This window comes from Artemia franciscana, chromosome 1 (genome assembly GCF_032884065.1).
Source record: "Artemia franciscana chromosome 1, ASM3288406v1, whole genome shotgun sequence".
In the NCBI taxonomy this organism is placed as follows: Eukaryota; Metazoa; Arthropoda; class Branchiopoda; order Anostraca; family Artemiidae; genus Artemia; species Artemia franciscana.
The window spans coordinates 43299165-43314614 of NC_088863.1; the positions used below are offsets into that span (position 1 = coordinate 43299165).

The 15450-nt window shown below is 38.4% G+C and overlaps 1 protein-coding gene across 3 annotated transcripts in view; it reads left to right on the forward strand.

Annotated features, from left to right (window-relative positions):
- Positions 1-15450, forward strand: part of LOC136029996 (peroxisomal targeting signal 1 receptor-like) — a 113328-nt gene that overhangs the window by 66202 nt on the left and 31676 nt on the right. For all 3 annotated transcript variants that reach the window (XM_065708614.1, XM_065708604.1, XM_065708595.1), the window contains exon 4: positions 6031-6125. In XM_065708614.1, coding sequence (XP_065564686.1) covers positions 6031-6125 — 95 coding nt within the window. The remainder of the gene's footprint in view (positions 1-6030; positions 6126-15450) is intronic.

Sequence of the window (15450 nt, forward strand, 5' to 3'; positions counted from 1 at the left end):
TAGTTTGTTTTTATTGTATTCGATATCCCTCTCAACATTTGCTTCAAGTTTTATTTTAATACTTTAAGTTGTTTTAGAGATCCAGTATCAAATACGCCCTCTTTTCTTAATAAAAATCTTATGTGTTAACAATATGCAACTTGCATAACTTATAGCCATTGCTTCCGTGGCTTTTTGGAGTTTCGTCAACCCCTGAGTTATAATTAGCTGATTCAGACTATTTTCAACCAAAAAGCTATCTCAACACTTTGATAAGATGTACTTGTTGAAAAATTGTGGTGGGGAAGGGGTCTTGTTACCCTCCGATCACTTTTCACTCTTAGAAAAAGGACTTGAATTTTCGATTTCCAATCGAACGAGCCCTTTTAAAAAAAATTAGCGACTACCCCTTGCCATAAAAACCCTATGTGTTAACAATGGAGAACTAGCAAATCCTAAATCCCTTGCCCCAAGGGCAGGGAGTGTGAACCCCGAAGGCACTGACAGTTGACCTTCGTACTATATTGAACACAATGAGTGTTTCAAAATCCTATTGGATACATTTTGGAGAAAAATATTGGGTGGGCTGATTGCCCTCCGATCACTTTTGATTCTTAAAAAGAGAACTAGAACTTTTTGATTTCCTTGCGAATGAACCTCCTCTTCAGACAAATGCTATATGTAAGCAATAGATGAATTGTATTACTTATAGCAGTTGCACCTAGGTCTATGAGTGGGGGGTGGCTGAAATTCTCGGAAACATAGTTGATGGACCTTTCAACTATGCTGAATAAAATGACAGTCTCAAGATTTTGATTTTATGTGTTGGGGATTGAGGGGCGCAGGAGGGAGGCTGGTTGCCCTTCAATCATTTTTGACTCTTAAACAAGGTACTAGAACTTTCCATTTCCAACCGAATGAGCTTCTTCCAAAGCCTCTACAACAATTCCTTTTATACGAAGTGGCTTGGTTCAAACAAGAAGAAAAAAACACATTGTGCCCAATTTGTTCTTAACTAATTCATATGTCGGCGAAAATATTTGGAAACTCTTAAATTATCCTGTTTTCGACATTACTTTCCTAGTTTCCAAAGCGTTTTCGATAGGATACATGGATGCTCAGGAGAATACACAGCAAATTTATTTTATGGGGGGAATGCAAAAAGTGACAAAATAAATTTATTAAGAATGAGTGTTAGGGCTATTTTTGTTTCAAGATCATGATACTATATAGTTTTATTGTTGAATTATTCATCTATTTTTTTTCTTGGCATGCGATTTCACGCTTCAACTCTTTATACCTTATAGTTAATTTTCTTGTTTTCTTGTTAGTAACGCATCCCCGGGAGCAACACTTTCGGTGTGCTACTGATTGATACTGTTTGTGGTTTTGGAAAATAATCCATTTAGAAATGGTTTGTAGTTTTGATGGTGCTTAGTATTTACCAAGTGACATAGCGATCGCAAATTCTGTCGGTCTGTCTGTCGGTCCCGGTTTTGCTAGTTTAGGTACTGCCAGATAAGCTAGGACGATGAAATTTGGCAGGCGTATCAGGGACCGGACCAGATTAAGTTAGAAATATTCGTTTCCCTGATTCGACTATCTGGGGGGGAGTAGGGGGAGGTTTATTCGAAAAAATGAGGTATTTTAACTTACGAAGGGGTGATCGAATATTAATGAAATTTGATATATAGAAGGATATCGTGTCTCAGAACCCTTATTTTGAATCCCGACCGGATCCAGTGACATTGGGGGAGTTGGAGGGGCAAACCTAAAATCTTGGAAAACGCTTAGAGTGGAGGGATCAGGATGAAACTTGGTGGTAAAAATAAGCATAAGCCCTAGATACGTGATTGACACAACCGAAACGGATCTGATCTCTTTGGGGGAGTTGGGGGGAGGGTTAATTCTGAAAAATTAGATATTTTTAACTTACGAAAGAGTGATTGGATCTTAATGAAATTTCATATTTAGAAGGACCTCGTAACCCAGATCTCTTATTTTAGATTCCGAACGGATCCAGTGTCATTGGGGGAGTTGGGGGGGGGGGGACCGAAAATCTAGGCAAATGCTTAGAGTTGAGGGATCAGGATGAAACTTGGTGGGAAGAATAAGCACAAGTCCAAGATACTTGACTGACATAACCGGACTGGATCCGCTCTCTTTGGGGGAGTTGTGGGGGGGGGGTGTTTAGGGTAATTTGGAAAAATTAGAAAAACTGAGGTATTTGTAACTTACAATCGGGTTATCAAATCTTAATGAAATATGATATTTAGAAGGATCTTTTGCTTCAGAGTTCGTATTTTGAATCCCGAACAGATCTGGCGACATTGGGGGGAGTTGTAGGGGGAAACCGGAAATTTTGGAAAACGTGAAAATTGAGGTATATTTAATTCACCAATGGGCGATCGAATCTTAATGAAACTTGATATACCTAAAGATCTTATGTCTGAGATGCTCCATTTTTTGATTCGAATCGGATCCAGGGACACAAGAATTTAGAGAGGGGAAACAGAAATCTTGGAAAACGCTTAGAGTGGAGAAATCGGGATGAAACTTGATGGGAAGAATAAGCTCAAGCTCTAGATACGTGACTGATATGATTGAAACGGATCCGCTCTCTTTGGGGAAGCTGGGGAGGGGGTATTAATTCGGAAAAATTAGAAAAATGAGGTATTTTTAACTTAAGAACGGGTGACCGGATCTTAATGAAAGTTGATATTTAGAAGGAACTCATGTCTCAGAGCTCTTATTTTAAATTCCGACCAGATTTGGTGAAATTTGGGGGAGCAGGAGTGGGAAACCGTAAATCTTGAAAAACGCTTAGATCTGATAGATCGGGATGAAACTTGGTGGGTAGAAAGCAAATGTCGTAGATACGTGATTGACGTAACGGGACTGGATCCGATTTCTTTTTTTTTTGGGGGGGGGGGGTTAGGGGGGTCCAGTGCTTTGGGGAGTTTGGTACTTCTGGACGTGCTAGGACAATGAAAATTCTTAGGCGTGTCACGGATCTGCACAAATTGACTTGATAAAGTCATTTTCTCCGATTCGACCATCTGGGGGGCTGAAGGGAGAAGAAAAATAAGAAAAATAAGGTATTTTTAACATATGAGGGGGTGATCGGATCTTTACGAATTTTGATATTTAGAAGGACATCGTGTCTCAGAGCTCTTATTTTGTATCCCGGCCGGCATTAAGCCTCTGATTTTCATTTTAAATCAATCTATTGATTCTAGGAATTTTACTGGAGTTCATGCCATATGAGCTCTTGGTTCTTCCGACCTCGTCACAAGTGCGATATGAGCTCTTAGCTCTTGTTGGAAACACCAATTCCACATACGAAACTAAGAGAAAAATTGTTACAGTTTCGTCATTCAGGGGACACAGACTTGAAGCCTCTCCACTTACGCATGGACTTGCGACGGGATTACCAGTAAAGCAAAGAAAGCTCCTTTTTGAAAAAGACTCAAGATACCCAATGAACATTTTTCATGAAAATAGCCTTTACGCAGTGGAAGGTGAACTTATAGGGTGTATTAAATCGTCTATACAATAGTAACAGATAATGTGGCTTCAAATTATAGCTGTTCAATTTCGTAAGCTCATGATTAAAATATTTTGTAGGCACTCAGATTTGATTTTGTTACAAACTTAATAATGAGTTTCCCATTTATTTCTCCCTCAAGTTGTCATAAAGAGAGAAGTGCTGAAAATAGCACACAACGAGTGGCAACTTACATGAGGAAGCAAGTCTGGATACTGAAATTTTGGCTGCAATTAAAGCAGCGGGTTTTTATGGCACTTGGTATTAACCAAGTGACATATAGCAATCGCAAATTCTGTCGGTCTGTCTGTCGTTCCCGGTTTTGGTACTTTAGGCACTTCCGGGTAAGCTAGGAGGATGAAATTTGTCAGACGTATCAGGGACCGGACCAGATTAAATTAAAAATAGTCGTTTTCCCGATTTGACCATCTGGAGGGGGGTGGAGTGGGGGGGACCGTTAATTCGGAAAAAATAGAAAAATTGAAATATTTTAACTTACGAACGGTTGATCAGATCTTAACGAAATTTGATGTTTGGAAGGATATCGTGTCTCAGAGCTGTAATTTTAAATGCCGACCGGATCTGGTGACATTGGGAGGGGGAGTTGGGAGGGGGAAACCTAAAATCTTGGAAAACACTTAGAGTGGAGGGATCGGGATGAAACTTGGTGGGAAAAAAAGCACAAGTCCTAGATACATGATTGACATAACCGGAACGGATTCGCTCTCTTTGGGGTCGTTTTTTTTGGGGAGGGGGTTAATTCTGAAAAATTAGAAAAATGAGGTATTTTTAACTTATGAACGGGTTATCGGATCTCATTGAAATTTGATATTTAGAAGGATATCGTGTCTCAAAGCTCTTATTCTAAATCCCGACCGGATCTGCTGACATTGGGGAAGTTTGGGGTGAGGAAACCTAAAATCATGGAAAACGCTTAGATTGGAGGGATCGGAATGAAACTTGGTGGGGAAAATATGCAGAAGCCTTAAATACGTGATTTACATAATTGGAACGGATCTGCTCTATTGGGGGGGGGGGTTAATTCTGAAAAATTAGAAAAAATGACGTATTTTTAACTTACGAAGGATTGATCGGATTTTCGTGAAATTTCATATTTAGAAGGACCTCGTAACTCTGATCTCTTATTTTAAATTTCAACTGGATCCAGCGTCATTGGGGGGGGGGCAGTTGGGGTGACCGGAAATCTTAAAAAAATACTTAAAGCGGAGAGATCAGGATGAAACTGGATGGGAAGAATAAAAACCTGTCTAAGATACGTGACTGACATAACCGGACCGGATATGCTCTCTTTGGTGGAGTTGGGGGGGGGGGGGGTAGTAATTTTGAAAATTGAGGTATTTGTAACTTACGAAAGGGTGACCAGATCTTAATGAAATTTGATATTTAGAAGGATCTTGTGCTTTAAAGCTCTAATTTTAAATTCCGACCAGATCCTGTGACATTGGGGGGAGTTGGAGGGGGAAACCGGAATTTTTGGAAAACGTCAAAATTGGGGTATTTTTATCTTACGAATAGGTGATCGGATCTTAATGAAATTTGATATTTAGAAGGAATCTATGTCTCAGAGCTCTGATTTTAAATCCCGACCTGATCTTTTGACATTGGGGGGAGTTGAAGGGAGGACATCTTGGAAAACACTTGGAGTGGAGGAATCGGAATGAAGCTTGGTAGATAAAATAAGCAAATGTCCTTGATACGTGACTGACGTAACAGTAATGGATTCGCTCTGTTTGGGGGAGTTGGGGGGAGGGGTTCAGTGATTCGGCGAGTTTGGTGCTTCTGGACGTGCCAGGACGATGAAAATTGATAGGCGTGTCAGGGAGCTGCACAAATTGACTTGATAAAGTCGTTTTCCCAGATTCGACCTTCTTGGGGGGGATAAAGGGAGAGGAAAAATTAGAAAAAATTAGGTATTTATAACTTACGAGTGGGTGATCGGATCTTAATGAATTTAGAAGGGCATCGTGACCTTCTTTCTTAAGCCTCTGATTTTCCTTTTAAATCAATCTATTGATTCTTAGAATATTGTTAGAGCTCATACCATCTGAGCTCTTGGCTTTTAGATCTTCTTGCCTTGTCACAAGTACCATATGAGCTCTTAGCTCTTGTTTGGTGATAATTATGGTTTTCGCAAAAGCTAGTATCGACATTATTTAACACTAGATGGAATTGAAATAGTGCTAGTCAAGTCTTCTTCTTTTGTTACTCTTTGAATTTCCCATACGGGTGGTTTGTGGCAGTGCATTGGATAAAGTCAGGGTCAAAACAATCGGTATTGAGGTTCAATCCTAACTGTAACAAGGAAGTATTTTAATGTTGCCTGACGAACTGACGGGAGAATTTTTTAAATGATTTAGAAAAGGTGAGGTTTAGAAGTTAGATCCTCCCATTGCATGAATACTCATGCCACCCCCCCTCCCCAAAGGCCTGACTTTTTCTGTTTATGTCTAAAAATCAAGCGCGTTTTTTTTTTTTCGTTTTAGGAGTGGATTGCGTCAAATCCGAAGTACAGTGGTCTAATTAATCCAGCGGGAAAGTTTTCCTCTCGCAAAAATGCCGAATCCAGCTTATTGTCAGGGTAAGTCAACTTTCTGATTTTCAATGTTTTTTTTCTTTTTTTTTTGTGCAATTAAGAAAATGTTTACTTCCTTGGAAAATTATGTTACATACCTTTGCCAACACGACAGCTAAAATAAAAGGGGCCGTAAAAATCCAGTTCTCCTTATTGAACGGCATGAAACAGGCTACTACGCAGTTAAAAGAGCAGGGCTAAGGGGTTTTGCGTAAAATTTTTGAATGATTTTCGGCAATTGCTATTTTATTGTAATATTTTATTACCCTTCACCCCAAAAAAAGACTAACCTCCTCCTTACCCACTTGGCGTAACAAATAGGATATTCCTATATGACTTTTGGAATATTCCGTACTTAAGATTGTTACGTAGTTTATTCTATCTATGGACGTCAATTTCAGTTATTTTAGAAGCACAGCTCATGGACCACGAGTGGCTCTCAATAAATTTGAAAATAATTCATGGTCTGAATAAAATAATCCATAGATTTTTAGTACCCTTAAATACCTAGAAGCTACATGTGACTATCGCAATATGAAGATTAACACCCTTAATAAATTTAAATTATTAATATGTCTTGATTATTTAATTAGAGTGTAAATTTGTATTGTCAATTAATTGATCAATGCGTGGTCTGTGCACGGGGTCTGGAATTACAACGTAACTAATAATCTAAAGAACTGCGGAGATAGGCTGTAGCTTTTGTAGATGCCAAAACAAACGGCATTAGTCGTTTTAGCTGCGAGTCTGTATTCATGCCAACCCATAATTTCCCTTTGAGAAAAAATTGATAAAACTGTGGAAATGAAATATCCATGCAAAGGGCCAAACTTCCTAATCGAATGTCATCACGCTATGGCACTGTTCAAATAAAACTTATTTTTACCTTGATTATCCTTATAAATTCATTCTGGGTTTTTGTTTCCATTCTCAAACCAGTGCTATCTTTACCTTTTGCATTATTACGGCCAGACCAATTGTTTTCCTTCTTTTTTTATTTCTTGGACGTATTGTGTTCTACCTTATCCCTTAGACGCTTAATTCGTCGTATTTCTTTTCCTCTTCTCCAGGCTGTGAATAACGATATCACACGCATGCCTACCCATGAAAGAATCCAATGTCGCTTATGTTTCTCTTGGTTTGTATGCTTTCTGGATGAGCTGCATCCCGGTCTGGCTTTGTCTGATGGTCGAGATAGGAGACGATCCTACTGTCTAGATATCTGTATACTGATTTAAATCAACCGTTCAGTTATCTAGGTAAAGGTAAAATGTGGTAAACAAAGAGTCGTGTAGCTGAAAATCAAAGGTTTTCTGTAAGCTATTACTGCTGCTCAACAACTCATTGCTGCAACAAGCCGCCTTAGGTCAACACAGCTAAGGACGCTTCTCCATCTCAATCTATTTAGAGCCTCTTTCTTTACACCCTCTCATGAAGTTCCAATTTACCTTAAATATTCTCTTACGACATCCTCCCACCCCAACCGAGGACGACCTGCTTTAAGTCTGCCCCTAGATTGCTTGCGCACAAGGACACTTTTTTGCAGTCTTACGTCCTTCATCAGCAGAACGTGCCATAACCATCTCTAACTTTCTCTCATAAGGTTCTAGTATTGAAAGTGGCATTGAACCACACTTTCCGTACAGCCTACTATTTTAGATAGGAGCTGGGCTTTTCCACCCTGTGTCCTCTAAAGCCGTTCTGAACATTAATTTTAAAATCTACTCTTTCACCCTCTAAAAGTTCATTCGTTTTGCTAACGCTTTCTTCTAGGATGCTTAAATCATCAGCATAATTCAAGTCCTGGAGAGTTTTACTTCTCCATTAGATTCCGTGTTCTCCCATTGCCTTTACTGTGTTTCTTATAACAAAGTCCAATAAAATTAGCCGTATCAATGGGATTAGAGTGCAACCTTGCTTAACTCATAGTTTATTGTGAAACCGTTTACTAACCTCATTTCCTACCTTAACTGCAGCAATGTTATTCTTGTACATTGCATTAATCACTTTAATGTATTTGACTGGTATATCATAGAAGGATAAGATCTTCACTAAAGCTCTCCTATCATTTGAATCAAACTCTTGCTCATAATCAGTGAAACCGAGAACTAAAGGTGTTTGATGACTCAGGAACTTTTCAATTGTTAATCTGAGAGTGAAAAACCGGTCCACAGATCCTCTACCTTTCCCAAAACCTCACATTTCTTTTAAAACTTCACCCACATCATCTTTAAGTCTAAAAAGTATCATCATACTGAGTAATTATCTACCTACAGAAACTAGACTAATGCCTCTATATTTACCACACTTACTCTTATCACTTTTCTTATAGACGGGTTCAACTAAAATTTTCCTAGGAATCGCTAGGTGCTTTCCTTTTTTCAACAAGAGCTAAGAGCTCATATGGCACTTGTGACGAGGCGAGAAGAGCTAAGAGCCAAGAGATCATATGGTATGAGCTCTAACAAAATTCAATGAATCAATAGATTGATTTAAAAAGGAAAATAAGAGGCTTAATGCCGGTCAAGATTTAAAATAAGAGCTCTGAGTCACAAAGTCCTTCTAAATATCAAAATTCATTAAGATCCGATCACCCACTCGTAAGTCATAAATACCTAATTTTTTCTAATTTTCCCTCTCCCTTTTGCCCCCCAGATGGTCGAATCTGGGAAAACGACTTGATCAAGTCAAATTGTGCAGCTCCCTGACACGCCTACCAATTTTCATCGCCCTAGCACGTCCAGAAGCACCGAACTCGCCAAATCACTGAACCCCTCCCCCCAACTCCCCCAAAGAGAGCGAATCCAGTACGATTCTGTCAATCACGTATCAAGGACATTTGTTTATTCTATCCACCAAGCTTCATCTCGATTCATACACTCCAAGTGTTTTTCCAAGATTTCCCCCTCCAAATCCCCACAATGTCAAAAGATCTGGTCGGGATTTGAAATAAGAGCTCTGAGACACGAATTCCTTCTAAAAATCAAATTTCATTACGATCCGATCATCTATTCGTAAGATATAAATACTCCGATTTTCATGTTTTCCAAGAATTCCGGTTCCCCCTCCAACTCCCCCGAATGTCACAGGATCTGGTCGGAATTTGAAATTAGAACTTTAAAGCACAAGATCCTTCTAAATATCAAATTTCATTAAGATCTGGTCACCCTTTCGTAAGTTACAAATACCTCAATTTTCAAAATTACCCCCCCCCCCCCAATTCCACGAAAGAGAGCAGATCCGGTCCAGTTATGTCAGTCACGTATCTTAGACAGCTTTCTATTCTTCCCATCCAGTTTCATCCTGATCTCACCACTTTAAGTATTTTCTAAGATTTCCGGTCCCCCCAACTGCCCCCCCCCAATTACGCTTGATCCGGTTGAGATTTAAAATAAGATATCGGAGTTACGAGGTCCTTCTAAATAGGAAGTTTCATGAAGATCCGATCACTCCTCCGTAAGTTAAAAATACGTCATTTATCTTATTCTTCAGAATTACCCCCCCCCCGCAATTGAGCGGATCCGTTCCAATTATGTAAATCACGTATGCAAGACTTCTGCTTATTTTTCCAACCGAGTTTCATCCCAATCCCTCCAATCTATGCGTTTCCCATCATTTTAGGTTTCCCCACCCCAAACTTCCCCCAATGTTACCATATCCGGTCAGGATTTAAAATAAGAACTTTGAGACACGATATCCTTCTAAAAATCAAATTTCATGGAGATCCAATTACCCGTTCGTAAGTTAAAAATACCTCATTTTTTCTAATTTTTCAGAATTACCCCCCCCCAACTACCCCAAAGAGAGCGGATGCGTTCTGGTTATGTCAATCATGTATCTAGGACTCGTGTTTTTTTTTCCACCAAGTTTCATCCCGATTCCTCCACTCTAAGTGTTTTCCAATTTTTAGGTTTCTCCCTCCCAAACCCCCCCCCCCCCCAATGTCACCAGATCCGGTCGGGTTTTAAATAAGAGCTCTGAGCCACGATATCCTTCTAAATACCAAATTTCATTGAGATCCGATCACCCGTTCGTAAGTTAAAAATACCTCTTTTTTCAGAAATACCCCCCCCCCCTAACTACCCAAAAGAGAGCGGATCCGTTCCGTTTATGTCAATCATCTATCTAGGACTTGTGTTTATTTTTCCCACCATGTTTCATCCCGATCCCTCCACTCTAAGTGTTTTCCAAGTTTTAGGTTTCCCCCTCCCAACTCCCCGCCCCCATCACCAGATCCGGTCGGGATTTAAAATAAGAGCTCTAAGACACGATATCCTTCTAAACATCAAATTTCATTGAGATCCGATCACCCGTTCATAAGTTGAAAATACCTCATTTTTCTAATTTTTAAGAATCACTCCCCCCCCCCCAACTACCCCAAAGAGAGCAAATCAGTTCCGATTATGTCAATCATGTATCTGGGACTTGCGCTTATTTTTCCCATCGAGTTTCATCCCGATCCCTCCACTCTAAGTGTTTTCCAAGATTTTAAATTTCCCCCCTCCAACTTCCCCCCAATGTCATCAGACCCAGTCGGGAGTTAAAATAAGAGCTCTGAGACACAATATCATTCCAAACATCAAATTTCATTAAGATCCAATCACCCGCTCATAAGTCAAAAATACTTCATTTTTTCTATTTTTCCGAATTAACCGGCCCCTACTCCCCCCCCCCCCCAGATGGTCAAATTGGGAAAACGACTATTTCTAATTTAATCTGGTCCGGTCCCTGATAAGCTTGCCAAATTTCATCGTCTTAGCTTACCTGGAAGTGCCTAAAGTAGCAAAACAGGGACTTTAGGTTTTCCCCCTCCAACTCCCCCCAATGTCATCAGATCCGGTCGGGATTTAAAATAAGAGTTCTGAGACACAATATCATTCCAAATATCAAATTTCATTAAGATTCAATCACCCGCTGATAAGTTAAAAATACTTCATTTTTTCTATTTTTTGCGAATTAACCGGGCCCCCACTCCCCCCCAGATGGTCAAATCGGGAAAACGACTATTTCTAATTTAATCTGGTCCGGTCCCTGATACGCTTGCCAAATTTCATCGTCCTAGCTTACCTGGAAGTGCCTAAAGTAGCAAAACCGGGACCGACAGACAGACCGACAGACCGACAGAATTGGCGACTGCTATATGTCACTTGGTTAATACCAAGGGCCATAAAAATCATATTCTTAATCTTCTGTTACTCATTTCTAACCTCATAACCCCACATTTAAGAACCTCGTTTATCATATTATCAGCACTTGGGGTTTTATCTAATTTTGTTTGTACTGTCTCTAATTTTTACTAATAAAATAAATATCCCTTCACATAGAAAGTGTCACAAACTGTTCCATTCTTTTCTATATCTTTTCCTGTAACTAAATCGGTTTAGCATATTCTCAAAATGTTCTGCCCATCTCTCTTTAACTCTTTCCTTGTCATTAATGGTGTTCCTGTTCCTATCGTTAACTGGGTACAGATTGAGTATTCCCTGTCAATTTATTAACATGCCAGTACAAAATTTTTACTGAAATACCACCTGGCTACATTCCGGATCTTCAGTAATTTTATCCATAACCTTCACTTGACACCTTCCTAGTTTTGTATTCTAATGCTTTCTGTATTTTCTTTACATTCCTCTTATTTTCGTATGATCGATCACTCAAATGATTCTTGTACTCAGGCAATTCTTGTACAAGCCCCTTCTCCTCTCTATTAAATACAAAGTATTTTCACTAATAGTTCTAGCTGCGTTTCTAACACTCATCCCAAAGACACCCTCAGGGACCTCACAAACTATTTTCATAAAAATATGATATCCATATTCTACATTGTCAAATTTTAAACTCTCTAATTTAGTATTCAACTCTTCGTGGAAAATTTCTCTCAAGTTTTGAGTCCGGAGTATACCAACGTCATAACTTCCTGGAAGGTTGTTTTCCTTCCTAAATTTTAGCTTTAAATTAACCATAGACACTACTAGATGACGATCTTTATTTTTAACATCAGTAACAGCACTCCTATATATATCCTAGTATCTTGTATTGATCGTGCCAGTTTTTGGTTTACAATAACATAATCAATAATGTTAGCTGTCTTACCATCATGTAAATACCATGTACGTTTTAGATGTGAATTTGTGTACGCTTAAAAACGAAAATCAAATAATGTTAATGCGAAGGGTAAGAAGAATTCATTTCCTCAGGCTGGAAGGATGGAGCACACAGGCAGGGAGTAAGGATCATGATGAATAAGGAATCTGCTAAGTTTTGTTACACAAGGGTGTAGGAAGGTATTAATAGTAGTAGTAGTAGTAGTAGTAGTAGTAGTAGAACAATTTTATTAGAAATAAACATTTCTTAATCAATAACACAACATGAGCGAAGCTTGCGAGGCTGTGCTAAATTCAAAGAAAATGAAGAGACAATATGGAGAATAAGAAAATGTGGAGAATGAGACCATATACCCAAATTAAAAAAAAAACATAAACAATACACTACCTTGCGTGACCCCAAGACAAAAAAAAAAAAAAAAAAAAAAAAAAAAAAAAAATAAGAAAAATATTAGAAATGAGTAACCTATGTAAAATTTATTTTAGTTAATATGTTTCAAAAGCATACCTACTGAGCAACTGCACACGTAAATCAGACTTAAGTAAATCAATAATTGGAAACTAACCGATCATTTTCTCATTTTGTGACTAAAAAGTTCAGGGCATCAGTTGGAATAGTATATGGTCTCGTAGAACCGACTGACGGAGAATTTGTGACTCAGATGAATTTTATGTACAGTTACAGAAGTAAATAGACGGGGTTTCAGGTAGAAATGTGGTGTTTATATTAGAAGATATTAACGCCCAGGTCGGTAGAAACAGGGATAGATGGTATCCTAGCCTAGGTAAATTTGCTGTAGGATAAGAAAACAGTAATGGCTACAGTCTGCTTTATTTTTGTAGGTATATCAATCTAGTTATAACCAACACAGTGTTTGGTCAAAAAAAGGGCCCATAAGTTAACGTGGTTTTCACGTGGGGGTATGACATCAAACCTTATTGATTATGATATTGTAAACTGAAGACTGACAGTATCAATACAAGATACTAGGATGCATAGGAGTGTTGTTATTGATGTCAAAAGTCAAGATCACTATCTAGTAGTGTCTAGGGTTAATTTAAAGCTGAAATTTTGGAAGGGTAACTACTTCCCGGTAAGTTATGACGTTGATAGACTCCATTATGAAAATTTTAGAGAAAGTTTCCAGGAATAGTTGAAAACTAAATTTGAGAGTTTAAAATTTGACAATAATAATAATAATAATTTATTTGTTACCCGCTTGTTTTGACAAATTAAGCGGAGTAAAAACATTAAGGAAAGAAAAACGAAATAACACAAACAATACAATTAATACAGTCTAATCAAAGGGTGGTAAGGGCCCAAGCGTTGACAGGCCTCAGCACCTAATCTAGCATAGAGTTTTTTATAAACGAAAATAATATCAGTGGCACAAAACTTTCTGATAATCTTCTGATTTCTATAAGAACGCGGCAGATACAATAAATATTTACAATAACGAAAATACATAACTCTTATGCCCTGCAAATCTTGATTATTAAACAACGGGCGCAAACCGGAAAGAAACAATATAGAATGATCGCAATATGTAGAATAAAGTCTGGATAAAGCCTTTCGTGAAAATCTGCCTCGGTTCGGGACAATTTTCGCGTACCCTTTTTTAAGTTTACTTTTAATATCATTTAGCCCACAGGATCGAAAAGCTGATAAAGATGAACAAATATTAATACCAAGCCACCGAATCGAAGAAACGAGCTTAACTGAAAAATAACCACAATCAAGATCACTACTTTGATGCTTAGCATTAAAAACTAAATATTCACATTTTTCAGTATTAAGTTTGAGGCCGATTTCCTCAAAAGACTTAGAAACAAGCTGGGTCGACTTAATTTGGCTAGATTTAGTGCGGCTGATCAAAAGTAAATCATCTGCATATGCAATGTACGAAAGATTAGTTAGGCCTAAAAAACATGATGGATTAATACGTGGCAAAACAGAATAAAGACAAGCATTAAAAAGATAAGGGGATAAGACTCCTCCTTGCCTAAGACCAGAACGGATGGGGATATTACCAACGTAGGTGTCACCTGACTTGAGTCGAACATATGAATTAGCATACCAAAAACGAAGAGTTGATATAATAGACACATTTGCACCAAGTTGGATTAAAGAATACCAAAGTTGGCTATGACAAATTGAATCAAAAGCTTTTGAAACATCGAGTGCACAAAAATGAACCTCAAAACCATTTTTATGCGCTTCAAGTAATAGCGAAACTATAGCACGATGAGCATGTTGGCATCCTATAAACGGCTTAAAGCCAAACTGATTAGACATATAATCTACATTAGACAGGAGATCAGGGAGCAAAACATATTCAAATACTTTACTTAAAGTACAAGCAACCGTAATAGGCCTATACGAAGTGCAACTAGTTGGGTCCTTACCGCGTTTCAAAATTGACGTAATGTTACCAACTAAAAAAGAATCAGGGACTAAAGAAGAGCATAAACACATCTGAAAAAGTAACTACAAGTGATAAACTAATTCCTCCGAATCGGTGTTGAGGTGAAAAGCACTGATCCCGTCTATATCATAAGATTTTGATTTAAGTCTCTCTACACTTCTTTTGACACGGTCAACACTAACGGGAGGTACATGACCTTGAATGATTTTGTTAGGCAACAGATTAGAACAGAGCTTGGCAAAACGAAAATGAACCGCATATATCACTGTATCGAAAATGTTACTATAATGATTGATCCATGATACATTAGGGATTCGGTCAGCCGTAGGCGATCTATCAAACTTCGCGACATTGATCACTTTTTTCCACTGGCTAGGAGACTTAGGAAATTCAGCACCATTGTACCTAATTTTTCGAAGATAGCGTTTAAAATCAAGCTTTGTTCTTTGTTTAATATCGAAAACATTACCCCTTAAGGGGCGGCCGCAAGCTATCCAAATTTTTAGCCACAACTTAGCCCGATTTTTTATTGTTTTGAGCTCTGGGTCATTCTTCCAAATTGAACTTCTTGTTTTTGCTCTAAAGCGACATAGGGGAACAGCTACTTCTTCAGACCTCTTTAAGCACGATACAATGTGGCTATAATAAATATTAAGCTGAATTCTGGCTTGTGGGGACCCAACGCTTGTACACAACAGATTAAAAGGGACTTTAATCGTTGATAGAAGGCTAACAAGCGTAGAAAAATAAAGAGGCCAGTCAGCTTTGTTCCATTCTCTTTTAGAAATCCATTTTCTAGAA